Source organism: Selaginella moellendorffii, unplaced genomic scaffold (assembly GCF_000143415.4).
Source record: "Selaginella moellendorffii unplaced genomic scaffold, v1.0 SELMOscaffold_1, whole genome shotgun sequence".
Classification (NCBI taxonomy): Eukaryota; Viridiplantae; Streptophyta; class Lycopodiopsida; order Selaginellales; family Selaginellaceae; genus Selaginella; species Selaginella moellendorffii.
In genome coordinates, this window is record NW_003314262.1 from 1,837,859 (window position 1) to 1,863,598 (window position 25,740).

Here is a 25,740-nt window from a genome sequence, read left to right on the forward strand (position 1 = left end):
AGAAACTTTGCTGCATATAAATCCTGCCAGAGAAATGCTAGCTCCAAAGCCTGTGGATTGAGTTTGTGCAAGGTTCCAGAGACCCCGCCGTGTGCGCTTAAGACAGCCTCCCTCCATTCTGCTGACAAAATCTGTATAGTCCGCGTCTTCCCAATAAACCCGGTCGTGACCACTTCGAGAATCTGCTCGATCTCAGTAAGTCCCAGTCGTATTCTCTCCTTCTCGTCCTGCAAGACGTGGACTTGAAACGTAAATCACGAGTGCAAAAACGTTTCACAGGTGAGTTAGTGTTCCACTGTAAACAAAGTTGTAAGGTTTGGAATATCTATACGAAAAGCAAAGAAAACGAACCTGTAATACGTAATCCACAATGGCTTTCCGCATGCTCAAGAGGTACTCATGCTGAACCTCTTCAAGAACCCGCCGCAAAGTAGCTTGAATAACCCGTTCTGAGAGCCCCCTCTTGACGTACTTCCCCACCATATCAACCGCGCGTTTTGTCCACCTCTCTCTTATCGGAGCGATAAAACGCTCGTCCACGCCACTCTCAACGTAGAACTGGTACCTCAAGATATCTTCAGCCACTTTCATCATGTTTGGCGGAATCGGAGGAGCACTGACGGCCAAAGTATGCATACTTCGAGGACTCTCCACCACCCTCGGGTTGAGCTGCCCAAGATTGATCAAACCAATGGGCTTAAGAGCTGGAGTATTCCTCTTGAGAGAAGATATCCTGGATTCTTCTTCTTCTTCGTCTTCTGTTAAGTAAGGAGTGAAAACCGGAGAGCCAACTAGACCTTTGGACTTTCGTCTCCGTGGAGGACTTGGCACTGGTGGATACGAAGGCAGCGTGTACTCAAAGTAAGGAGAGTCCAGCGCTGGATCATAGCACCTGTTATAATGCGCTGGCCTCGTGTCCGAGTTCTTCCAAGCAGGCCTCTTCACAGTAGGAAATACTGGCTTCTCGTAAGAAGTTGAAGTCAATTGCCTGCTCTCCATGATCTTCTCGGAAGCACGCATTTCACTCATCTCCATGGTTTCCGGACTGCAAGATCATATATGAGCTACAGTTCTACGAACAAGTATAGATGGTCTTGCCTGAAGTAAACTCCGATTCGATTGGAAGGTGCTCGACAGTAAACCCTTTGGTTGATTCCAGCAGGTATAGATTTCGTAAACAAAGATTCTGGGCTCAAAAGTGGAGGCAAATCCGACATTCTCATCCCCATCTAGAATGGACAATAAGAAGTGAATGACATAGACTCCAACGAAAAACATACCAATTTTCTCTTCTTCACAGCTTCTTCCAGCTGCTGAAAGTAATCGGGCTCATCCTCAGCCTCCATGAGCTGCAAAGAAAAAAAAAGAGATTGTGACCAAGAACAGCTAAAACTCTATAGTCACTTACAGGTCTTTTAGCTGGAGTCACTGCTACTGGAGGAGGCTTGTCGACGATCTCCTCTTCATCCTTGCCCCTGCTAGCTTCCTCCCTCCAAAGCGAGGCTCGCCTCAGCGATATTGTGGCCCGCTGCTTCCACAGCGAACCCCCGCGGCTGGCTCGCGGATCCTGGCTCAACTCCGGGCCCTTGGCCACCTCGGCCGCCAATGCTGGATCAGCACTCATCCTGGAAGCGCGTAGAATCTCTCTGTCGATCCCCCGAGAGCGCGCGATTCCACTAAACCCTAGATGTCGATCGATGCAGCTAGACCCGGAGAATGAGCGCGATCACGCGATCGCACAAGGGAGGAGCAAAGATTTCTTCCAGAATTCCTGCCCTAGTCCCTAGTCCTCAACGGATCCGGCTGGATCCGCTGATTCAAGAGAACCAGACAGTTGGAAATGTGAACCATTTCTAATCTCGCGCAATCCCAACCGTCCGTTGCCCAGAGCCCATCCCTGCCGTCCAAACCTTTTAGCATTGAGAAGGATATTCGTTTCATAGGGTTAGGGCTTTAGCCGTCGGCTGGTTTGGAAGAGGAGCTGCGCCTTCGCGCCGATGGGTAAGCGTTGCTCGATCAGCTCAGGCGCTCGCATTTCTCTCGCGGCTGATCGCATTCCTTCCTCTCTCTCCAGGTGCCTACAAATACATCGAGGAGCTATGGCGGAAGAAGCAATCCGATGTGATGCGCTTCCTGATGCGCGTCCGCTGCTGGGAGTATCGCCAGCTCCCCGGAATCGTCCGTATCCAGCGCCCGACGCGCCCTGACAAGGCTCGTCGCCTGGGATTCAAGGCCAAGCAGGTAAAATTTCTCCTTTCTTCGTGTGTGCTAGCTCTTTGATCGTTTCGTGCTCGAATCCTCACAGGGATACGTTGTCTACCGTGTCCGTGTGCGTCGCGGGGGCCGAAAGAGGCCAGTTTCCAAGGGAATTGTCTATGGAAAGCCCAAGAACCAGGGTATCACCCAGCTCAAGTTCCAGAGAAACTTGAGATCCGTGGCCGAGGAACGTGCTGGGCGCAAGCTGGGCAATCTCCGCGTCCTCAACTCCTACTGGATCAACCAGGTACTGCTAGACTCTTCCGATTCTTGCAGCTCTAATACTGTGGAGAACTTTGGATTCCAGGACTCAACTTACAAGTACTTTGAGATCATCCTCATCGACCCAATGCACACCGCGATTCGCAAGGACCCAAGGATCAACTGGATCTGCCAGCCGGTTCACAAGCATCGCGAGCTGCGCGGGATCACGTCCGCCGGTCGCAAGCACCGCGGATTGCGAGGGAAGGGTCACAGGAATCACAAGAACCGCCCATCGATCCGTGCTACCTGGAAGCGCAACAACACTCTCTCCCTCCGGCGCTACCGATAGAGAAGAAACATCGAACGAAAGAGCTCTTCGATCATATGGGTCGATCCTTCTCTCTTTTTTGGTTCCTGGAGTTCATCAAAAGCTACTTTCTAAAAGTTTCTCTATAGATTTTGTTAGATCCATCGCTGCCGTTAATTGGATTTTGTCAGATCCATTGCTACCGTTGATTGTTTTGGGCTCATCGTGGCCGTTGCTCTTGGCGCCAAGCCAAGTGTTAGAAAATCTTGGCGGTGGATCTCCAGTGAACCGCAATTTACCTCCATCTCATCCCAAGAGCCATGGAGCGATGGCGCAGCAGGGCATTAGGGAAATCTTTCCGCGGCAGCGGCAGTGGCGGCAGCGATGGAGGTGGATCTCACCGACATGGAGGTCTCGGACAACGAAGGCGAAGGGCCTGAATCCAGCGGCGCGCTTGGGGTTGCATCGTCAACGCTCAAGCCGGTAGTGGAGCTCGTCATGGCGCCCGTGGAGGCGCTGGAATCCGTGAATTCGGCGTCCACGTCGGGGAAATCCAAGGATGGGACGCCGTCGCAGAAGGAGATTCTTGTGGAGGTGAAGAGCCAGGAGAATCGAGACGATGATTCTTCGCTGAGGCCGGTCATGGTGGATTTGCAGCAGATGAGGCCGTTGCCGTATCGAGGAGGATTTTTGGACAAGAGAAATGGTACGTTTTTAGTTTTTCTTTGTTGCTATCTTGTGCGTGTATTCTAGAACCAACCTATAGCTCATTCGTGATCCATCTTTAGTGAAGCTTGCTCTTCCATTCACATAGTTTAGAGTCTTCATCCTGAGCTTCAGAAACTCTGGTAAAAGTTTGTGTTCTTAGTATCGTTTTGAGTGTAATGCCTTTTGCTATCCATATAGTTTTGTGTTGTGACCGTGCATGCTATCCATATGGTTTTGCGTTGTGATTATAGTGTGATGGGCTAACATGAAAAACATCTTCAGGCACCAAGTACCTCCATGCTGGAATGCAGACGGACAGAAAGCCAAAGCCCAAGAAGAACATCCAAATGTTTAGCCGAACCACTCAGAAGTGCTTGATGAGGAACCAAAACTGGAACACTATCCGGGAGACCTTCACTCAGATGGATCGCAGGGACCTTATTCTGGACTGGAGCAGAGACTATGCTCGTGTTCCGGGAAGATATGTTGATTCTATTGAATGGGAACAGATTCGTCGTCGGGCTTCCATCGTTATTCAAAAGTACACTCGGAGGTGGATCGCCCAACGAAACGCTGACAGGATACGAGGGTTTGTCAAGTCCAGGCTTGAGGTTTGCTTTCAGGGCCAAGGCTTCATTCGGAACTTGATAAGAGCTGACGTTGCTCTCTCCAGTTTTTCGAAGACCAAGAGAAGACTCAGAAGGTCCAAGAAGAAGACGCTTTGCAGCGTGAAATTGAGAGAAGAATGTGTCCACGGACTAGTGCAGACTTTGCCATCCTCTATGAGGAGCTCGAGGCATGGAGAGTCCAGGTAAGGCTTTTTAGTGAATTTTTTTTCTTTTTAATTTACTCACACGTTTTCTCGTGTTTTGCAGGAAATGGAGAAGCTTAATGCATGCAATTATGGCTACAATGAACGGGTGAACGCACTCCGGGAGCTCTTAACTAAGGTTAGTCACAGAAGAGAGAAAAAATATAGATTTGATGTCTATCGTGTGATTCTTGCAGGAATTGAAGCTCTTGACTGCAATTGATAAGCTGAGAGCTACTGCCGCGAAGGCAAATCGAAAGGATCGGATCAAAAGAACCATGCTAAAGATGTGTGCTCCCAAAGTCTGGGAACTCACTAATGGCAAGACGGTGCAAGTTCGGACTCCTGCTACAGCTCGTGCGTCGGACTTGATGCATGTAAAGTATCAACCTCTGCTGATTTCTTTCTTTTTCTTTCTCATTGGAATGACTTTCTTGTGCACAGCTTTACACAGCTCTAGGAAAGGAGGTCACTAACATCGACGAGAGAATGGCTGTCCTTGGATACGTCAAGTGGACTGTACAAGAGTTTACGAATCCTCTCACGAAGGAGATCTTGCTACTGATAGAGAGAGAGGCGGACCTTATGTATAGGAACCGGCCAGCTAAGTCGCTTGTTGGTCTCCGGCATCGCATTCTCGCACTCTTTCTTCACGTAAGTCACTCACGCTACACTACTTGCCGTTCTCACAAACGCTTTGCTACAGTTTATCGAGACCCCCGAGTTTAATCCAGAGGCAGCCGCACACCAGTACGTACACAACGACTATGATTTCAAGCAGAAGCAATCCATGCTCCGGAGGGATCAACCGCTAGAGCTGAGCCAAAAAGCCTCGTAGACACTGCCTTGAAGGAGCTGGAAGTTCTTCGTCTCCGGCCACGCGGTAGCTATTTCTCTATCAACTGGTTCAGGGTCTCCATGACAAAGTCAGTAAAGGCACGCTGTTCTCGGGCTTCTCGAAGCACAGCCATGGCGCTCAGCCGGGTGAAAAACTCACGCTGGAACTCGAGCTCGATCTGGGACAACGAGGGATCTGGAATGGCAGCGTCGCCAGAAGGCCGATCAAGGCATGTTGGTCGCCAAGAAAGTGGAAAAAGGGATGGAGAACGTAGCGCCGCCATTACATCTATCCGTTGGATAAATCTTACAAGTTAGTTGATAAAGTACTTCAGCTGAAAAGCTTTACCATGGAAAACAAGCAGAGATGTCGATTTCGATTTATAGCTCGCCATTGCCACCTCACTTCCTTGCAAACAAAACCAAAACTTATAGAAAGTCCTCCTTTCATTTTTATTCCTTTTTCTTTGGCCTCAAAAACGACCGACAAATTAAAAGACAACATCAAACATAAGAGCTCGTCCTGTTCTCGAGTGGACCGGGCGTCTTTTAGGAGTCCTGTGAATCCAGCATTGCGAGCACGCATTTCCCTGGAGAAAATTCGTGTATGAAACAGAAATTTCCTGGAGCAAATGCTTCAGTACGGGCAAATGCGAGTGAGGTCCGCTCAGGCATGTAATCATTCATAAGAACAGATCATAGCATGAAGAGAAAAACTTCCGTACAAAGAGGCCGTGACGTGGCGCGCTGGCCGCCGATAGTTGACTTAAAGCTTGCGTGGCGAAAGATTACAAGTCAAACTAGTCAACCGTAAAATTACACGCAGAGAGTTGCCACTGTCGAGATTCCAAACAAGAGCACGAAGCCAGACAATCTCCTGTGCTTCCGGAAGAAGCATTTCTCGGCTGTCACCCGAAAAAAAAAAATTGTTTATTCTACCGCAAAGCTTTCGCAATGTTCAAAAAGAAGAAAACACACTTGCCTGTTGCTATCATCGCCGCCAAGCAAGTCCAAATCGCCACAAGTTTCTCACTGCTCACAGCTCCTCTGAAAGCCAAAGCTCACGAAACTATATAAGAATGGAGACCAAAAACAAACAGCAAAGAAACTTACAAGCTCACGAACACGGCGGCGGTGGCGAGGAAGCAAACGAGGCCGAGTCCAACTCCATAGAATTCGATCCCCAGCTTGTCACCATCTTTCCTCATCCATGCCGCGATACAGTATCCCAGATGGAAAGCCGAGAATGCAAGCAGCACTCTCGCAGCGACGAGGGACGAGTGCTTCTCTCCACTGTTGTTGTTGTCTCCGTGACCACGCCAGCCCCTTCGGTTGCTTCCATCGTCATTGTTGTTGTTGCCGGATCCCCAATCGTTGCTACTGGTGCTGCAAATCTCCCCCGGCTGCTGGAAGCGCCGGAATCGCCCACCTGGAGTGAACTCCAGAACTGCGCTCGGCAGCTCTCGGATCACAGCAGGGAAAAACTCTGGCGAAGTGTCGTCTTCTCTGAAGCAAAGCACCGAAGGATGGCGGTGGCGAGAAGCTCTTGCGTTTGCTCTCGGGAGAAGCGAGCACGTCCTGGCGAAACTGGACAACGAGAGCATCATTCTCTTCTGCTGCCGCGCAGAGAGCTCGATCGCAATGCCCTGCCGGATGCTCTGCTTTTAATGTACCACGGAGAAACTGGCGTGCTCAGTGCGTACTCTGCTCCTGAGAGAGACAAACTCTAGAAAGACATGTAAGGCACTGCTTTACGAAACCAGAAACAGGAAACCGGAGAAAGAAAACTAAAACAAACAAGAGGAAGAAAAGCACCACTTACACAGATGATCCATCCGAAGTTGACATGGAACTTGAAGGCCATCACGCTGGCGGTGTGACGAATCTACCCGAAATGCTCCATGACGCTTGGCCATCGCTCCACAATCTTCTGGTACATATACAGCTCTCATGCCAGGCGCATGGCGAGCAAAGTATCGCAAGCTTCCGTGGAGGAAAACTTTGATGGCGCGGTACCATGAAAACACCACTTCCATCAATCCGTTTTGCAACGCTCATCAGGACACCGGGAAGGTGCTTCATCGCAACGGCACTGCTGAGAGCGACACTGTAGAGACTAGAATTCACACGAAAGTTACCCCGTGTTGTGTAGTTTCCCGGCAGTAAACTTGGTCTGTACGTAATGCCGGTTTTCTCGAAGAGTTTCTTCCTTGACACTTCTCTCGATGACCTTTTGCGCTTTCATCGGATGCACGACCTTTAGACTAAGCCAAACCGTGAGACAAGCAACACTAAGATCGAGAAAACTTTAAAAAGACAAAGAAACTACGGATATTGTTTGTAAGTTTTGTTTGAGCCTCCCCGAAAAACAAAAGAAAAAAAAATTGCATGCGTCAATAACTACTTGCGCATCGAGACCACACCGTGCAGGCACAAGAAAATCGTGAGAGAACATCAGTGTTAAAGCTTACATGCTTTCACATGTCCTTTGTTATTTTTCGTCCAGGCCAACCGAAGGTTCTAAGAATTCTTAGTGATCAAACAGTCAAGAAGAGAAATAAACACACAAATCGCTCAAGCTTTTGCTCAGAATGTGGCTCTCAATGATACGCATATTTTGCGGCATACCGGTGGATCTAAAACCCTAAGCTAGTTTCGAAAAGGTCAATTGGATGGATATTCGCTTTTCCCTGGCAGCAAATCCACTGGAAAGCTCTTTGGAGCGATGGTCAGCTCTCCCAGCTTCTCGGCCTCCACCGCCAGGCGATTGAATCGCGTCTCGGCGATGACGAGCGCGCGGATGGATCCGCTGCGCAGCGTCACGACTGGGATCTGCGTGGAGAAGCACTCGTCGATCGTCAGCTCCTCCAGCGCCGGGCAGCACGCCACGAATCTCTCCAGATCGTCGCCGTGGAAGATCACATTGGCGAAGCGGCATTTCTTGAGCTCCGGGAAGCGGCAGCCCTGGGGGATTCCATCGAAGTACCCAAACTCGAGCGAGAGGGAGGAGAGCCTGGCGCATCTGGAGAGAGAGGGGAGGAGCTCCGAGAAGGCACAGCCCTTGTTGCTGAGCTTGAGCTCGCGGACGCTGGCGCTAACGTGCTGGATCCACAGCTGGACGGCATTCTCGCACAAGCAGACGAGCGATGGCTCCGTGGGCGAGAATCGCAGCGATAGCTCGCCGATGCCGCCGCCCTGGACCCTGGAGATGGCCGCCCAGACGATCTTCTCGGCGTCGAGCGACCTCACCACGCAATCCTGCTTCCACGACTTGGGGAAGTCGAAATGCAGAGCCGGGACGCGCGCCGTCCAGCGCCGCCAGTCCCGCGCCACGGCCGAGCAGCGCAGCAGCGCCTTGGCGTCCCTGATCTTGGACAGAATGCTGTCGACGATGAGATCGTCGGGGAGAGATTGGAAATCAGCCATGAGAGATCTAAGAACTAGTAATCCAAAGAGTCTTGCAAGAACAAGATCACACTCTGTTCGTGGGAAATTTATAGTACCATTGGGCCCTATCGCGATGGGCCACTGCCAGTGTCGTACGAGTACGTCAAAACTAGCTTATGGTTACTCATCCCCGAGGTCCTGAGTTTTATGGTACTAGCCCACGTGCCCCACGGCCCCCTTCTAGAAGCTGGTCCATGTGCCATGGAGCCCTAAACCCCTGGTTGACCTAATTTTAAGGTTAGCCACTTCGATCTAAGTACCTGGCCCGAGAATGATGCGTTGGAACTAATGGACAGTCTCCCTAGTGACATACATCTCATAAAACACTGTCTTCTGGTGAGCGAACTCCATACTCTGTGAACGAGAAGCCACCATCGCTTCTTTCTTTTTTCCAGGCTCATCCGGCATTGTGAAATATTAATAAGACTTCAATGATTACATCATATGAAATTTTTTCACAAACGTAATTTTCGCAACCTCTTTGCTAGGGTTTTTGGCATGGGAAAGAGGATGGCTGTGGAGCAGCTCAACAAGGCGCTGTGGTGCGACCGCGAGATCTTCGCCACCGGAGGTGAGATTGACGTAGCAAAGTTTCGGATGCCAGCATCGCTGCATGTGGAGGGTGCCGAGAGGATCAGTCTTCCACTTTCGCCGCTAGGTCTCGCCAAGATAAAGTCCGTGTCCCAGCAAGCTCCATACGGCCTTGGGGAGAGAACTCTCGTCGACACGGATGTGAGGCGAGCTTGGCAGATCAATCCCGACAAGGTCTCTTGCCCCGATGTTCCAAACTTCTTCTCGTCGGTGGCCCGCGACTTGGCCGCTCATGGACTCGCCGCCATGGGGCTGGATTCCACTGCTCTGGAGCTCGACGTCAAGCTCTACAAGCTGCTGCTCTACGAGGCTGGCGGCCACTTCAAGTTCCACAGGGACACGGAGAAGGAAGATGGCATGTTTGCCACCATGATCTTGCAACTTCCGACGAGCACGGGACACAGCGGCGCGGCTCTCGCGGTCCGCCAGGGACGGCAGTGCTGCGAGTTTGATTTCTCGGACGGGAGCTCCAGCCACTACTTCTCGACGATCTTCTTTTGCGACTGCGAGCACCAGCTCAAGGAGGTGACGAGCGGGTCGAGGTTGTGCCTGGTTTTTAGCCTGGTGAGGAACAACGTGGAGTTTATACCCGCGGAGAACGTCCCGTCGTTCGTCTCGGCTCTTCCCCGAGTGAGAGCTCTCTTCCAGCAATGGGCTGCTGGCACTGGTGATGATCAAGCAGAAGGTGATGATATAGATGATGATAACCAGGACGATGATATGAAAGATGATGATGATGAAGACCATAGCAATGATGATAAAGAAGATGTTCAAGACGTCAGCAAGAGAGACAGGAAGGGTCGTAAGCTACTGGCGGTTCCTTTGGCTCACAAGTACTCAAAGACGAGCCTGTCTTTCGCGGGGCTCAAGGGTCACGACCGCGTGGTGGCCGCTCTCGTGAGAGCTTGCGAGTTTCTAGAGCTCCATCTCTGCATGCTCACCAAGCATAAGATTGCGGTGGACGAGCCCGAGGTTGAGTACGTGATTGACAATTGGATCACGGTGGACGACCAGCCAGCAAAGTTTAAGAAGTGGAACATAGACGTCAAGCAAGAAGTTCTCAGGGCCTCGGCAAAGACAGCAAAGACAGATTACGATTATGACGACGAGGACGCTGACGCAATTAGCGAGATTGACTTGTTTGATTTCCTCGAGGACGAGTTCCAAGGAGGGATGCTGGCTGGCAACGAAGGTGGAACTGATCAGTACTTCTATCACGTAGCAGTGCTCGTGGTTTGGCCCAAGGACAGCTTCATGAGAACGATCTGCTCGTCGTTGGAGGACGTAGCGTGGGTGCTGGACTGGATGAGAGAAACTTATGGCAGTGACTTTGCAGCTCCTGGATCACCGTCGAGGGGACACTTGCAGGAGATTGTCACGTCTTTGACACACCGGTTTGATTCGCTGGCTTCACTTCTCGAAAGGGACTATTACAGCTTTGAGGAGAAACAAGAGCTCTTCCAAGATCCGGCAAAGCTGCTCGAAGTTTGCGTCAAGTCTGGGCTTAGCGACGAGGTGCTGTCGATCATGAGGAGCTGGGGTGTGGAGCTGATAGACACCAAGGAATTCGCCATTGCCGTGCAAGCTTACGGCTGGGAGGCTTGCAAGGAGATCATTGCTGGAGTCATCGAGCGCGTGGAGAAGACTCCACCTAGGAAACAAGTATCCTTTCTAAGGCAAGACAAAGGTGGTGAAGCTCCTGCGTGGCATGCCGCTGTGATGAAGCTGGGAGGCTTTCCTTCGCGGCTGCGGGACCAGGTCGGGTATCAGGACGGGGCCATTGGAGCTGCAAAGCTGTTGTGTGCCAAGCTCATCGCGATCTCCACCGAGCTCCCGGCCGAGTTCCAGGACAGTTACAAACGGAAAAGAGAAGATGATGGGATCATGCTCTTGGTTGATTTTTGCCTCGAATCTGGGCTCCAGGAGGAGGCCTCGCAGATCCTCGCCAAGCTAACTCTCCCGAGGCTGCGCGGCGGAACGCTGGCCAAAGTGATGCATTATTTCCCGAGCCGCACCAGTGAAGTGGAGGGAGCCTGGGACGAAAGGAAGAAGATGGCGGAAGCGAAAGCGAAAGCGGAGAAGGAAAACCGTTCCTCTTACTATGATTATGTCTATTCCGGATCGAAAGGGCTATGTGAGGCGTACGTGGGCGACATGGTGGAGTTTATGCTGGAGCTAGAATCGCTGGGACACCACGATGAAGCGCTGCGTTTTGCTGCCAGGCCTTTTCCTTGCGACTGTGCTACACAGAAGTTAACGGATCCGGGAAGGACCAGTCTACAAGAGCACTGGATTGTGGTTGCACTGCTGCTAAAGCCCGAGGTCATTCTGGGCGACTACATTCTGGGCGAGTACCATCGTTGTGCTGCGATCAACATGATTCAAAAGGCTGCGGGCTTGGTTGGCTTGAAGAACAACGAGGCGGCCAAGAAGGTGTTGGTCAAGCTTTGCAAGGATGAGGTGGTGGCCACGGCTGATATAGCGGAGATGAGTTCCTGGATTGAATACCACGGTGCCACCTCCAGCAGCAGACAGAAGGATCGATTTTATGACGACGTTGACAGTGAGGAGAAGGTGTACAAGACTTGGAAGAAGCAGAAGAAGTTTTTCGAGCTCTTGCTATGGCTGGAGGACGAGGAGTTGCTGGGAGCGATGGTGGAGTGCGTGAGCAAGAGGGCGAATCTGTTGAGGAGGATGCTGGAGAGGGAGGAGGAGCTCGTGAAAGAGGCCGTGAACCTTGGGGATGGCGTGAAGAGGGCGATGAAGAAGCTTGTGGAGGTGAGGATGGAGTATGTGTCGAGGGAGCCGAGCTTGGGCGACGTGGTGGAGAGCTTGACGCCGGCGTCCAAGAGGCTCAAGCTCTGCGGCGAAGTCGATGTTCGCCAGGCGATTGACAATCCTCGGCAGCAGCGGCGAGTTTACGAGATGGTGGTGGAGAATTGGAAAGGCGATAGTGCCGCGAGATTGATCGAGATAGAGAAGCTTCAAGCGCTCTACCAAATGCTTTGACGATTTGGTTCTTCCTTTTGCTCTAATTAAATTTTCATAGAATATACTATCATTTCAAAACCCGTTGAACCAGCAGTAACCAGCAGTACATTTATAGTCCACTGTCTTGCTCTTCTGCCGGCTCAAGAGCATAATTCACGATTCATTTCAAAAGAAGCTGTCCTAGAGCTTTAACCATTGACAGAACAAATTTGGCGATTGATAATTATCATGACATCTTTGCACATGCTTAAATGGTGGTGCTTTTGCCAGCATTAGCGTTTCTACTAATGTTAGAGGTATGCTATTAGAAAAAGAAATAATCAAATTGTGTGATGTATGACTACAATGTCATATATTAATATTAACATAATGGGATTTTGGTAGCTATCAGATTAAATCATTCGCTACTATGTATAAATTAGTGGTGAAGATGAAGGGCACTATTGATTGTCTCTGAAGAGTTATTGAATTTAGGATTTTTGTTTAAATCTAGCTTTTGTATAGTTTAGATCTAATTTTTTCCATTTCCTTTATTTTATTCTTGAAAATTTTGATTTGAATTTAGCTTTTAAATTTCCCTTTCTTTCTAGCTTTTTTTATTTCTTTTCTTTTGCTCCTTCTTTTTCATTTATCTTCATGGTAGAGCAATAGTCTCCTCCCCCTTTGACTCTAGAGTAGTAGCTGGTGCAATTGCTTGATGCTATCTGATTGTAATTGAACAACCAAACTTAGTTGATAGTGGCATTCACAACACATGGTATAGTTCCTTCTACTTTTTGTGTTAATCCTCGTATTTGGCTGGAGTTCTTTTGTGGGAATTTTAGGGATGATGTGTATCATTGGTTTGATCACTTTACAGTGATTGCTATATATCATTATTAGGATGATGTTCAACATTTGCATGAGTTTCTTACATGTTTCCAAGGGACGGCATTGTAGTGGTACAATAGTTTGAGTGCAGTGTGAGACACAAATCCCTAATCCCCAAAAGGGAGCTGAAGGGGTGCCACGTGGTAGTGGCCGAAGCAAAAACCAAACGAGCGTAACATGTTTGGACTAAAAGTTTCGACTTGAAAGGTCGAGAGCAAGAGTGGAACTCCTAACGAAGTGCTCAAGGAATAAGCATGAAGAGAACAATAAATGAATCTTTAGAAAAGGGACACAAGAGGACAACACATGACATGTGGAAGTGTCTGAGATGGAGTCTAAGATGGATCTGAGATGGAGTTCAAGATGGATTTGAGATGGAGTCCGAGATGGACCTGAGATGGAGTCCGAGATGGAGTCCAAGATGGAGTTCGAGATGGAACCGAGATGGAGTTTGAGATGGAATCGAGATGGAGTCCGGGATGGACCCGAGATGGAGTCCAGGATGGACCAAGATGGAGTCCGAGATGGAGTCCAAGATGGACCCAAGATGGAATCCAAGATGGAGTCCGAGAAGGACCTGAGATGGAGTCCAAGACCGAAACCGAGACCGAGACTAGGACCGCGACTGAGGTCGAGTCCAAGTTTGAGTCCGAGTCTGAGTTCGAGTCCGAATTCGAGTTCGAGGGTGAAAGCCCAAAGCATTCGTCTCCTAGACCCTAGGGGTTTTGGTGAGCTCCAAAAGTATAGTAGCGGGGAGGACTCTAGTGGAGCTAATTTGGCCAAGAAAGGCCAGTTTGGCCCAAGAAGGCCATACCCAAGTGTTGAGTGATGGGATAACCACTGGCAAGTCCAAGGTTAGAGTGAATATGGACCGAAAAGTGGGGTAGCTTGGTGAAGTGTTCAAGAGTTGGCTCTAGTTCCCCTGGGAGGTTGAATGGCCAATGCTCCCAGTCCAAGTGTGGGTGGCACTACCTACTTGGATACCTGACGTGGCTCAATGGAACCTTGCTCTAAGCCCATAACTAGAGCACCCAAAGGCGGAAGGTGGGGAGAGTATTTATAAGGCTCGCGTAGGGCCATGGTGTTTCGAAATGTTGTCCCAAAGTTCTAGACTATGGAAAGGAAGAGGAGTGATTCTTTAATGTAGTGACCAATGATATGGTCACGTGGTGAGTGTAGTGCACCTAAATTTTGGAGCCAAACTCTAAGCCCATTGCACTACGAAACGAGGGTCTGGTACAATCTCACTGTAAGGAGGTCCTGAGTTTGGACTTCCCGGGAGGTCACCCAACCCAGTACTATTCAAACCCAAGGACACTTAACCCCAAATATCCCAAGACCCTTAACCGATTAGAAAAGAGGGTGCACTCTTGTTCATGGGCCCTTTCCCTCTATATTTGAACCCCATGGATCGTCTCTCAAGTCGTTCCCTTTGGTTGCTTACAATCTACCACGCTTCCCTGCAAGTTCACGCCCTCGTGAACGGAAGCTGAGAGCTGCAGCTCTCCCGAGAGCCCCGCTCTCTTGACACCCTACCCCTCGGGTAGAGCCCAGTGGGAACAAACTGGACCAGCTAGATGTCAATCAACATGTGGTGTGATTCCCTTAGCCAACCAACAGAGTTGGACCCGAGACCTCTCTGATACCAAATGTAAGGTCCTGAGTCCAACCCAGTACTATTCAAACCCAAGGACGCTTAACCCCAAATATCCCAAGACCCTTAACCGATTGGAAAAGGGGGTGCACTCTTGTTCATGGGCCCTTTCCCTTTATATTTGAACCCCATGGATCGTCTCTCAAGTGGTTCCCTTTGGTTGCTTACACCCACGAGCACCAGCTCCCCGTATCCAGCACCTGCACGCAAAATGGTGTCAGACGGAGTCTGGCACAATTTTGGCATACCGGTGGCCTAACACGAGGAGGAGGGTACCCCACCGACTAGAGCAGTGTGGAGCTTGGGCTTAGACCCAAGCCGAACACAGAACAAAGAGCAACACAGCCCAGCGGAAGCCAAACTAATGTCTCAAGTGGTCAAACATGCATTCCAACCACTATCTTTACTATACATTTGGAACCTCCCATAGCCCCCCCCCCCCTTTGAAGGACACACATTTTGGGCTTTCACCCCAAGCCTCCCTTAGTACCACGAGTTAGTCTCTAGGACAAGTTCAAAACTTACTAAATATGGAATGGCTTTAGATTGCGAATTTGGACACCGAACGAACACCATTGTGTTCATGCCGATCTCTACATTCCGTAGATATGCCAAATGAGCAAATCTAGACACTTTCCATAAATAGTATATGGGACCGAAATGAGACCAACACTAAAGGCATGATAGCAAGGGTGTTTGGCAGACACAGTAAGCTATCATCCAGTGATATTGAGGGACTAGTCTCAATACGCGAGGGTTCTTGCCAAGCCAGTGCAAGAAAGAGCAAAAGAGAACTAAGAGCCAGGCTGAGAATGCTCAGCTAGAAACACATAGGAGTTCCTACCTTATGTTCATCTGGCTAAGTACAGATGCTAAGCCCAGTAAACTAACACTTGGACAAGAGGGGCTATTGAAGGGAACCAATAGTACCGACCTCCTGCCGTCATGGCAGTAAGGAAAGAGTGCCCGTAAGGACTAGTTGACAAGTATCTTTCGATACCCGAAGTCATATTCGCGACAATGAGGAAGTCCTAGAGAACAGTAGGATTTAGTGGTCGGGCCTATGGGCTTTGTCCCAGTGGCAGTGTTGGCAAACATGGTCATGGACAGAAAAGGGATTTGGTGGGGACTGTAAAAGGGATATTGGGGAAAGCTATTCCCTATATCTACAAGCATCTTAAGGATGCTAAAGAGTGGATCTAGGATGGTCACTCTTGGATGGATGGCCTAATTTTTGAGAGATGGGACTGTGATGCAAGTGGTGTTGGACCACCGATGTGACCAAGGTGAATGGGCATGGCCTTAGTGTAACAGGCTAGTATGTTGGTGGTATCTTGGGGTGTCAATCATGGGATTGGACACGTGGAGCACTTGGACCAAATGTAATGGTTGAGTGGCATGGATGCCATTCTTGGGGTTAACAAGTCCCTAAATCCAGAATAAGACTCACTCACGGAGGTTGTGAGTGAGACTCTTCCAAGTGGTCAAAGGTGTGGTTAAGTGACTAAAGTAAAATGGAAAATTTAATTGCTTACACGCAGCCACTCATAAGGATTAGAGTATTCTCCCGGACATGTTCAAACATGCCTTCAAATATGCCAATGATTATGATGATGCTTTACAACAATTATATCATCTTTATCAAAAGCCATTTGAGTTGGTGATGCAATTTAGTGTTCATTTTTGAAGCTTCTTGCTTCATGCAGAGCTAAATATGTTGAAGCGGATCAAGCTGGGAATGTTGTGGCTAACACTTCATCAAGATTTTGTAGGACTTGTGTATACATTGCTCCAGCCACCCTTTGACGATACCTTTCGCTTGGCACAACGTTATAAAACATTGCATCTTCCACTTCTTGTTGCACATCCTTCAACTTCACTTCTTGTGGAAGATGGTTTTGTTCCAATAGAGGTTGATGCTACTACTACTTGAGTTTAGGATACATTTGTGGATATGAATCTCTATTACAATGGTTGTATATTTGCCACAAGTGCATTTGTTGATTAGGGCGAGGACATGGTTATGGCCGTGATATTCGCTGTTGGGTGTGTGATGAAGTTGGTCACACTTATCAGTGTTGTCGGCATTTTTTGGATTGGCAGCTTCCATTTCTTGGGTGGAGACCTTGGTGTCAACAACATCTTGTTAGTGCTACTATTGTGGAAGGTCTAGATATTGAGATGCATCCAAGAAATAATGAGTTGCATGAGTAATGGAAGGATTTTGTGCAAATAAGTCAGTGACCCCTCCATTTTTTTTTCGAGAGTATCATCAAAGGGTTCATTCGGCACATGTTCATCCAGTGTTTACTTTCCAAGATCATTTTTATAACAAGAGATCTCTTATTATTCTCTTCATGTTGGTTGATACGGGTTCAAATTTATCTTTTATTGCTCAATTTATTGCCATATGTTGCAAACAATGGTTTGAGTGCAATCACTCATGTGGATTGGAGCATTCTCCTGAATGTCTTCAAATGCACTTTTGGATATGCCAATGATTGTGATGATGCCTTCTAACAATTGCATTATTTTTGCTAAAGGCCATTTAAGTTAGTGATACAATTTGGTGTTTGTTTTTGAAGCCTTTTACTTCGTGCGGAGTTAAATATGTTAAAGTGGATCAAGTTAGAAACATTGTGGCTAATACTTCATCATGATTTTGTAAGACTTATACATGCATTTACTCCAACCACTATTAACAATGTTTTTTGTTTGGCATAACATTATGAGATGTCACTTTTTTCACTTCTCATTACACATCCTTTAACTTCACTTTCTATGGGAGATGGCTTTATTTCAATAGAGGTTGATACTATTGTTGCCTAAGTTCAAGGACAAGGGTAAAGATGTGGTCATAATCATGATGTTTTCTATTGGGGGTAAATTAATCACACTTATTGGTGTTATTTGCATTTTTTGGCTATTTCCTAGGTGGAAAACTTGGAAAGCAAGTTCATTTCTTATCCTAGGTTTGTTCTTACCATCTTTTCTTGAAGAATGGATTTAAATCCAGAGCAACACTCATGGCAGGGGATCATCACCTCGATCGAGGTCCAAGAACTTCAAGGACTTTTTCACACCCGCGACAATGTTTTATTAGTGTTGCTACAGTGAAAAATCATAACACTAAGATTCTTTTGGGAAATGAAGAATTGCACGAGTAGTGGAGGGTCTTTATGCAAATAAGTCAATGACCCCTCTATGAGTATCATCAAGGGGTTCACTTTACACTAATTCATCTAGTTCATTCTAACTAGGGATGTTTATCCAATCAAGATTTTTATTCATCATCAATTACTAAAAGAGATCAAGATTTTATATGTAAAACGTAAAAAAGATGTTGGAAAAAAGTGTTATTTAAAAGTCAAGAAGTCTTTAGCCATGTGAACTTCATTTTGTGACAAAGCCTAATAGGAGTATTCATTTTTGTATTGACTATCATCCATTAAACAAAGTGATGATCCCAGATGTGTCCATCTTCCTCACAATGCTAATTACCTAGATCATCTAGGGAGAAGTCGTTAGTTCACCAAGTTAGATCTTGTTTCTAGGTACTAGCAAGTGCCAATGACCAAAGAAAATATTTTTAAAACTATTTTTCATACACCATTTAGTTTGTACAAGTTCTTGGTGATGCTGTTTAATCTAAATAATGCTTCAGCAACTTTTTAGCTGATGATGGATGAAGTTCTTTGCGATATACTAAAGGTGACTGTTGACTTCATCAATGATATCTTTATCCATTCAAAAGGGACGTGGGAAGAACACATTTAATATTCATAAGTGTTGGATCGGTTATGGGAAGATTGTTTAAAGTTGAAATGATCAAAGTGCATGTTTGAGTTTTAAAACACCACTTATCTTGAATACTATATTTCTCGTAAATGTTTGCAAGTTAATCATAACAAACTTATGGCTGTTCTTAAGTTCCTTATTCCAAAGTGTGTGAATGATGTGTAGTGCTTCTTAGGCAATGTGCAATATCTTAGTTTTTTTGTTGATCATTTTTTTGTTGCGAGCATCGTTGAAGTTATTAACATCATCTTTCATTTGATCTATGAATTGTGAATAGGCATTTATTGTTTTCAAAAAATTATTAGCAACTCCAATTTTGGTGTATTTTACTACACTCAACCTTCCATTTTGTACATGGATGCTTTTGATATCAATTTTGGAGGTGTGTTATGCAAAAGAGCCCAAATATGCTTAGTTAATGCTATCCCATTAGATACATTAGCCATACATTATAACTAACAGAGGTGAACTGCTCCATAACAAAAAAGGAGTGTTTAGTAGCAATTTTTAGTTTTGAGAAACTTCATGCATATTTACATAGTTTTTCTTGAGTATTATAAAAGGTGATCATGCTACAGTTACTTCGCTATTAACATAGAAAAACTTAGTTAGTTATATTGCTTGGTGGGCTTTGAATCTTCAGATATATAATTTCGATGTTGTTTATCACCTAGGAAATTCTATGGTTAATGTTGATGCCCTTTCTTGAGCTCTTTTTCCTTCTTCGCTTTTTTCTCATATTTCTGATAAGTCTATTGTTCCAGAATCTGTGAATTTTCTAGATGAGAATTCTATGCTATCAGTGGTTACTATACTTGATATTCAATGTCCATAAGGTGCAGAGCAAAATTTACCTTCTCTTGATGAAGTTTGTGAGGCTCAAAAGATTAAGCCATGATTTGAAGGTTTCAAGATGGGTTTGAGAATATTATATCACTTGCTAATAACTTACCATTTTGGCATTTATATTTTACTATATTCTGATGAACTTATTATTTCAACATCTGTGGATTTTTTGGACAAGAATTCTGTGCCATCAATGCTTACTGTACTTAATGTGTAGTATCCACAAAGTGTAAAGCAAACTTTACTTTCTCTTGACAAGGTTTGTGAGGCTAAAAACATTAAGCTATGAATTTGAAGGTTTTGCGATAGGTTTGAGAATTTTGCATTATTGTTGTGCATATGACTTCACGTATCGAAAGTTACCTGTCGACCAGTCCTTACGGACACTCTTACCTTACTGCCACAATGGCAGGAGGTCGGTATTGCTGGATCCTTTATTAGTCCCTCTTATTCAAGTGTTAGTAAACTGGAATTTGCATCTGTACTTGGCCGGATGAGCATAAGGAAGGAATTCCTAAGTGTCTATTTAGCTGAGCATACTCGGCCTGGCTTGTTAGTTCTCTTTTGCTCTGTCTTGCACTGGCTTGACAAGAACCCTCGCATATTGAGATTGGTCCCTCAATATTGCTACATGATAGCTTACCGTGTCTGCCAAACACCCTCGCTATCATGCCCTTTGTATTAGTCTCATTTCAGTCCCAAATGCTATTTATGGAAAGTGTCCAGATTTGTTGATTTGGCATATCTACGGAATGTAGAGATCGGCTTGAACACAATGGTGTTTGTCCCGTGTCCAAATTCACAATCTAGGGACATTCCATATTTAGTAAGTTTCAAACTTGTCCCAGAGATTAACTCCTGATACTAATGGAGGCTTGGGGTGAAAGCCCAAAGCATGTGTTCCTCAAGGGGGGGGGGGTGGGGCTATGGGGGGTTCCAAATGTATAGTAGGGATAGTGGGTAGGTTGGGCATGGCCGACTAACCTGAGGCATAGTCTAGCTCCCGCTTGCGTGCCTGTCCTTGTTCTACGTCCGGCTTGGGTCTAAGCCCAAGTTCCATTCCATGCTAGCTGGTGGAGTACCCATGTCCTCACGTTAGGCCATCGATATGCCGAAATAGCACTAGACTCCGTTTGGCTCCGTTTTGTGTGTTGGTCCTGGCATTAGGATGCTGGTTGCTCCAGGACTGTTCCAAGTCGCTCCGGGCTCCTGTCCCTTCGCTCCTTAGGCTGTATGCTCAGGAGTTGCTCCATGGTTCGGTTCCATCACTCCTTGGCTCCATGCTTGGTAGTTTGGCACCATTCCTTCGTTCAGTGGCCCAAGGCCCTGAACCTTGGGTTCCACACCATTGTCCTTTGGACACATGGCATGTGACATGTGGCATCTGTCACGTGGCACAAAGAGGGTTTAGGTTCCGCTTCATGGTGTTATCCTATGGTAAATCACTATAGGATAAAAGATAAAAACCACGTGCGCTACAATTATTTGCTGATGACTTGCCATTTCGGCATTTACATTCTCAATATCACCTTGAGGACAATCTTCTTTATTTTATGGGGACGGATCTTGATGATGATTTATAGCTAATGATGCCTTAGATCTTTATTCCACACTTTCTTCATGCTTACCATAATTCTCCTATTGTAGACAAGCATTATATGCTAAGAAGCTATTTTTTTTCTCAATTTTTCATGCTTTTTCCCTTTTACTTTGATACTCCAAACTTTTTTTTCTTCAAAGAGGGTGAAGGAGATGGATAAAAGTTTAACCCCAATGATGAAGGAAAGACGAGTAAATATAATAGTAGAGCAAAAACAAAAGATATAAATTGTGGAATGAAGATAAATATAGTAAGTTCAAATGAAACATTAGTGAAGATGAACTGATATAATAGTTTAAATGAAGTTGATATGAATAATAAAGTGAGAATAAATGCAACAAGTCTAAATAGAGTTAATGGTTTAAAACTTTTTTTCCTTCAAAGAAGGGATAAAGAGAATATGGAGGAATAAAGTGAATTTAAGTTAAATTAATTTAGAGGTTGATTAAAGGGAAGACAAAGAAGTAAGTTTTGCTAATGGTCGTGAGTCTAAGTTATTAGTGGTTTCAAAAAATGATTAGTAGACAAACTTAAATTTAGAATATATTGTTTACTACAATATTGTTTTGTGGATTACAATGGCTCTCAAAATCTTTTTCTTTAGTTCAAAGTTATGGCTTTTAAGTTGGTTCAAGCATTTGGCAATTGAAAATAGAGTTGTAATTGGTTCATCAAAATTATATAGTTGATTGATGCTTGTTCTATGGCTTTAGGTTTTATTTTTTATTTTAAATATTATCAACTATGTTAAGTGGTTTTATAAAAGCTTCAAGTTCTTGTAGCAATCTATACTCTCCTAGAGAAAGCTCCAAATATTCTTTTGCTCTTTCTTTTTCATTCATCTCTATGGCAGATCAGCAATCTCCTCCTTTGACTCTTGAGCAGTAGTTGGTACAATTGCTTGATGCTATACGCTTGCAATTGAACAACCAAACTCAGTTGATGGCGGCATTCACGGCACATGGTACAACTCCTCCTGCTCTTGGTGCCAATCCTCGCGTTCGGCTGGAGTTCTTTCGCGGGAATCCTGGGGATGATGTGTACCATTGGTTTGATCACTTTACGGTGATTGCCACATATCATTCTTGGGATGATGCTCGACGTTTGCATGAGTTTCCCATGTGTCTCCAAGGGATGGCATTGCAGTGGTACAACGGTTTGGGAGCAGCCACTTGCGGGGATTGGAGTGTTCTTCTGGATGTCTTCAAACGCGCATTCGGACATGTCGATGACTGTGATGATGCTTTCCAACAATTGCATCGTCTTCGTCAAGGGCCATCTGAGTCAGTGATGCAATTTGGTGTTCGTTTCCGAAGTCTTTTGCTTCGTGCGGAGCCAAATATGTCGGAGCGGATCAAGCTAGGAATGTTGTGGCCAGCACTTCGTCAAGATCTTGTCGGACTTGTGCATGCACTTGCTCCCGCCACCCTTGACGATGTTCTTCGCTTGGCACAACGTTATGAGACGTCGCCTCTTCCACTTCTCACTGCACGTCCTTCAGCTCCACTTTCTGTGGGTGATGGTCCTGTTCCAATGGAGGTTGATGCTGTTGTTGCGCGAGTCCAAGGTCAAGGGCAAGGACGTGGTCGTGGCCGTGATGTTCGCTGCTGGGCATATGATGAAGTTGGTCATACTTATCGGCGTTGTCGGCGTTTTCCGGATTGGCGACCTCCATTTCCTGGGTGGAGACCTTGGCATCAGCAATGTCCCGTTGGTGCTGCTGCAATAGATGGTTTGGACATTGAGATGCATCCAGGAAACGAGGAGTCGCGCGAGTAACGGAGGGACCTTGCGTGAATAAGTCAGTGACCCCTCCATCTTTCTTTTGGGAGTATCATCAAGGGGTTCACTCAGCACCAGTTCATCCAGTGTTTACTTTCCAAGCTCATCTTTATAACAAGAGGTCTCCTATTATTCTCTCCGTGTTGGTTGATACAGGTTCGAGTTTATCTTCTATTACTCGACTTGTTGCCACACATTGTCATCTACACTTGCGTCGTGCGGAAGAACCAATTTTCATTCTTTATGGCAATGGCCATACACATGCATGTGCACGGGATGAGGCAGACCTGGTTGTGTGTGTGGGCGATCTCGAGCTTGAGTTGCAGTCGTTGCAGGTGGTGCCGAGTCAAGCTTTTGACCTCATTTTTGGTATGGATTGGTTGCAGTGCAATCATGCCAAGTGTGACTTTGAGGCTTCTTCCCCTTGTCTTATACTTCCTTACGTTTCATCCATTCCTCTCACTTCTATACCTCTTTGTCCCTCTACTTCTACCTCTGCTCCCATTACTTTTGTTTCCCCACTCTTTCCTCCTGTGTTTCTATCTTGTTCTGCTCTTCCCTTTTTCGATCCCTCCGACAATCTTTGTGTTGCAGCAGTTGACCGGCTCATGAAGGAGTATTCTGATCTCTTTGACTTTGACCTATCGTCTGGAGCCAAGATTGCCACACGTCATGTAGCGCACTTGAATTTGGAGCCGAACTCCAAGCCTGTTGCACTACGAAACGAGGGTCCAGTACAATCCCACGAGCACCAACTCCCCGTATCCAGCACCTGCACGCAAAATGGTGTCAGATGGAGTTTGGCACAATTTTGGCATACCGGTGGCCTAACGCGAGGAGGAGGGTACTCCATTGACTAGAGCAGCATGGAGCTTGGGCTTAGACCCAAGCCGGACGCAGAACAAGGAGCGACACAGCCCAGCGGGAGCCAAACTAATGTCTCAGGCGGTCGGACATGCATTCCAACCACTATCCCTACTATATATTTGGAACCCCCCACAACCCCCCCCCCCCCTTGAGGGACACACGCTTTGGGCTTTCACCCCAAGCCTCCCTTAGTACCAGGAGTTAGTCTCTGGGACAAGTTCGAAACTTACTAAATATGGAATGGCTTTAGATTTGCGAATTTGGACACGGGACGAACACCATTGGGTTCAGGCCGATCTCTACATTCTGTAGATATGCCAAATGAGTGAATCTAGACACTTTCCATAAATAGCATATGGGACCGAAATGAGACCAACACTAAGGGCATGATAGCGAGGGTGTTTGGCAGACACGGTAAGCTATCATCAATCGAATATTGAGGGACTAGTCTCAATATCACGGGGGTTCCCAGCACTAGCAAGTGCAAGTCAGCGAATGAGTTTCTCTAACCAGGTCAAGTATGCTTGACAAATAGCATGTAGGAATTCCGTCCTTATGCTCATCTGGTCAAGTGCACATGCGATGACCAGTTTTTCAACTAGCTTGAGTGGAGACCATAAAAGGGACCAGCAGTACCGACCTCCTGCCGTCGTGGCAGTAAGGAAAGAGTGCCCGTAAGGACTGGCCGATAAGTATCTTTCGATACCCGAAGTCACATTCGCGACACTCTCCCCCCCTTGGGGAAGATCGACATCCTTGTCGATGCATACCCAAGTCTAGCAAACCGTCAAGGAAACAACTTTGAAAGTTAATGGAAAGCACACTATTGGGAAATACACCGACTTAAATGAGTTATGGAATGACCTCTCCTCTACGTCCAAAGATGTTAAGACCCAGACACCCTCCGGCCGTCGCCGACAAGGAAATGACCAACGGAGTTAGCCACCCTTGCTGCTTTGAGTACCACTCAGCTTACAAAGGAATGATACATCCCTGCCTGCAGGGATTTAGGGAGAAGGCCAGAGGCCCAACTGCCCCTGAGCAAGAAATCAACCCTGTCGGGAAGATTTAGACAACTATTATAAACTGGCAGAGTAAGTTGTTTACACGACCACGCCCCTTTTTCGAAAAGGAGTCATCGAGAGAGAGGCAGGGACTTGTGATCAGTCTATAATAGTTATCCCCATGGTTATGGATTGGACCCATGCACCGAAGTGCCGAAGTCAGCCTGCCAAAACTGACCCAAGTACAAATGATCGAGAGAAACGACACTTTGAGTGATAGAAATATTTTACTTTATTAATTTGCAAGATTTATTACAAGATTTACAAAAGCTAGGCTTTATTATGATTCTCATACTCCATGACAAGCTCACGAGCATGGGTAAGATTACTAAGAGGTTCCCAAGTTGATTCACAAGTCGGGTAACCTTTCCACTTAACTAGATATTCCTTTGCACGACCACCACGTTTCCGCGACAAGCCAGAATGCTTTCAACTTCGTATTCAGGTTCACCATCCACAACATCTGGTGGCGGACGAATCTCCCCTTGACGTGCATCATCCATAGTGTAAGGAGCCAATAGATTGGCATGAAATACATTATGAACATTGGACATCTCCGTAGGCAGATCCAACCGATAGGATACATCACCAAGACGTTTTAGCACCCGATAGGGTCCAACATATCTCGGCAAGAGCTTCCGAGACAAAGAACCCTTAATATTCAAGTTTCGGGAAGATAGCCACACCTGATCTCCCACTTGATAGGATACATCCTGACGATGTTGATCCTTATCACGTCGATACCTATCCTGAGCTTTGCCCATCGCCTCAGTAGCTCTAGACCAGCCTTGGCGTAGCTGCTCCGCATAAGTTTCAACGGTTGGGACCAACACTTCGGTCATTGGTTTTGGTACAACGATCTGTTGAGGTACCCCACGAGCATTTCCTTGCAGCATCTCCCATGGAGAACAGCCTATAGCACTGTGAAATGTGTTGTTATAACATATTTCTGCTGTATCCAAATGCTCAACCCAGTCGCGTTGGTCCGCCATGACATAGTACCGCAGATAATCCTCAACTTGAGCATTCATGCGTTCGGTCTGCCCATCAGTCTGAGGATGATAAGCTGTACTAAACTTCAACTTGGTACCGAACAACTGGAATAGT

The 25,740-nt window shown here is 46.6% G+C and overlaps 5 protein-coding genes across 5 annotated transcripts; 2 read left to right on the forward strand and 3 right to left on the reverse strand.

The window, feature by feature from the left end:
* Positions 1-88: 88 nt before the first annotated feature.
* LOC112348028 lies at positions 89-1,808 on the reverse strand. The gene is made up of 5 exons (XM_024679920.1): positions 1,409-1,808; positions 1,281-1,349; positions 1,099-1,229; positions 352-1,045; positions 89-295 (listed from the first exon to the last, which is right to left on the reverse strand). Exons 1-5 carry the CDS (start codon positions 1,622-1,624, stop codon positions 98-100), a joined length of 1,308 nt encoding a protein of 435 aa, XP_024535688.1. The 5' UTR covers positions 1,625-1,808; the 3' UTR covers positions 89-97.
* Positions 1,809-1,940: 132 nt separating this feature from the next.
* Positions 1,941-2,969, forward strand: LOC9630076 (60S ribosomal protein L15-1). The gene is made up of 4 exons (XM_002961416.2): positions 1,941-2,001; positions 2,075-2,241; positions 2,306-2,503; positions 2,564-2,969. The coding sequence occupies exons 1-4, from the start codon at positions 1,998-2,000 to the stop codon at positions 2,807-2,809; spliced, it is 615 nt and encodes a 204-aa protein (XP_002961462.1). The 5' UTR covers positions 1,941-1,997; the 3' UTR covers positions 2,810-2,969.
* Positions 2,970-3,061: 92 nt separating this feature from the next.
* On the forward strand, positions 3,062-5,481 carry LOC9656953 (IQ and ubiquitin-like domain-containing protein). The gene is made up of 7 exons (XM_002961417.2): positions 3,062-3,473; positions 3,758-4,086; positions 4,149-4,286; positions 4,351-4,425; positions 4,484-4,663; positions 4,731-4,940; positions 4,993-5,481. The coding sequence occupies exons 1-7, from the start codon at positions 3,152-3,154 to the stop codon at positions 5,122-5,124; spliced, it is 1,386 nt and encodes a 461-aa protein (XP_002961463.1). The 5' UTR covers positions 3,062-3,151; the 3' UTR covers positions 5,125-5,481.
* Positions 5,482-5,858: 377 nt separating this feature from the next.
* On the reverse strand, positions 5,859-6,986 carry LOC9656954. The gene is made up of 4 exons (XM_024684942.1): positions 6,946-6,986; positions 6,237-6,833; positions 6,106-6,170; positions 5,859-6,028 (listed from the first exon to the last, which is right to left on the reverse strand). Exons 2-4 carry the CDS (start codon positions 6,728-6,730, stop codon positions 5,940-5,942), a joined length of 648 nt encoding a protein of 215 aa, XP_024540710.1. The 5' UTR covers positions 6,731-6,833; positions 6,946-6,986; the 3' UTR covers positions 5,859-5,939.
* Positions 6,987-7,787: 801 nt separating this feature from the next.
* LOC112348044 lies at positions 7,788-8,978 on the reverse strand. The gene is made up of 2 exons (XM_024679986.1): positions 8,865-8,978; positions 7,788-8,651 (listed from the first exon to the last, which is right to left on the reverse strand). The coding sequence occupies exons 1-2, from the start codon at positions 8,976-8,978 to the stop codon at positions 7,788-7,790; spliced, it is 978 nt and encodes a 325-aa protein (XP_024535754.1).
* Between the last annotated feature and the right edge of the window lie 16,762 nt (positions 8,979-25,740).

Bases quoted from the DNA above. Each gene is read 5' to 3' on its own strand.
- LOC112348028 (XM_024679920.1), bottom strand. From the start codon at position 1,624: ATGAGTGCTGATCCAGCATTGGCGGCCGAGGTGGCCAAGGGCCCGGAG. The intron at 1,230-1,280 runs GTATGTTTTTCG...TGTCCATTCTAG, and splicing joins CTGTGAAGAAGAGAAAATTG to ATGGGGATGAGAATGTCGGA. The intron at 1,046-1,098 runs GCAAGACCATCT...ATGATCTTGCAG, and splicing joins CGAATCGGAGTTTACTTCAG to TCCGGAAACCATGGAGATGA.
- LOC9630076 (XM_002961416.2), top strand. The intron at 2,242-2,305 runs GTAAAATTTCTC...GAATCCTCACAG, and splicing joins TGGGATTCAAGGCCAAGCAG to GGATACGTTGTCTACCGTGT. The intron at 2,504-2,563 runs GTACTGCTAGAC...TTTGGATTCCAG, and splicing joins ACTCCTACTGGATCAACCAG to GACTCAACTTACAAGTACTT.
- LOC9656953 (XM_002961417.2), top strand. From the start codon at position 3,152: ATGGAGGTGGATCTCACCGACATGGAGGTCTCGGACAACGAAGGCGAA. The intron at 4,287-4,350 runs GTAAGGCTTTTT...CGTGTTTTGCAG, and splicing joins TCGAGGCATGGAGAGTCCAG to GAAATGGAGAAGCTTAATGC. The intron at 4,426-4,483 runs GTTAGTCACAGA...TGATTCTTGCAG, and splicing joins TCCGGGAGCTCTTAACTAAG to GAATTGAAGCTCTTGACTGC.
- LOC9656954 (XM_024684942.1), bottom strand. From the start codon at position 6,730: ATGATGCTCTCGTTGTCCAGTTTCGCCAGGACGTGCTCGCTTCTCCCG. The intron at 6,171-6,236 runs GTAAGTTTCTTT...TTTGGCTTTCAG, and splicing joins GCCGCCGTGTTCGTGAGCTT to AGGAGCTGTGAGCAGTGAGA. The intron at 6,029-6,105 runs GCAAGTGTGTTT...TTCGGGTGACAG, and splicing joins GGCGGCGATGATAGCAACAG to CCGAGAAATGCTTCTTCCGG.
- LOC112348044 (XM_024679986.1), bottom strand. From the start codon at position 8,978: ATGCCGGATGAGCCTGGAAAAAAGAAAGAAGCGATGGTGGCTTCTCGT. The intron at 8,652-8,864 runs GTCCATTAGTTC...CGACACTGGCAG, and splicing joins TGTATGTCACTAGGGAGACT to TGGCCCATCGCGATAGGGCC.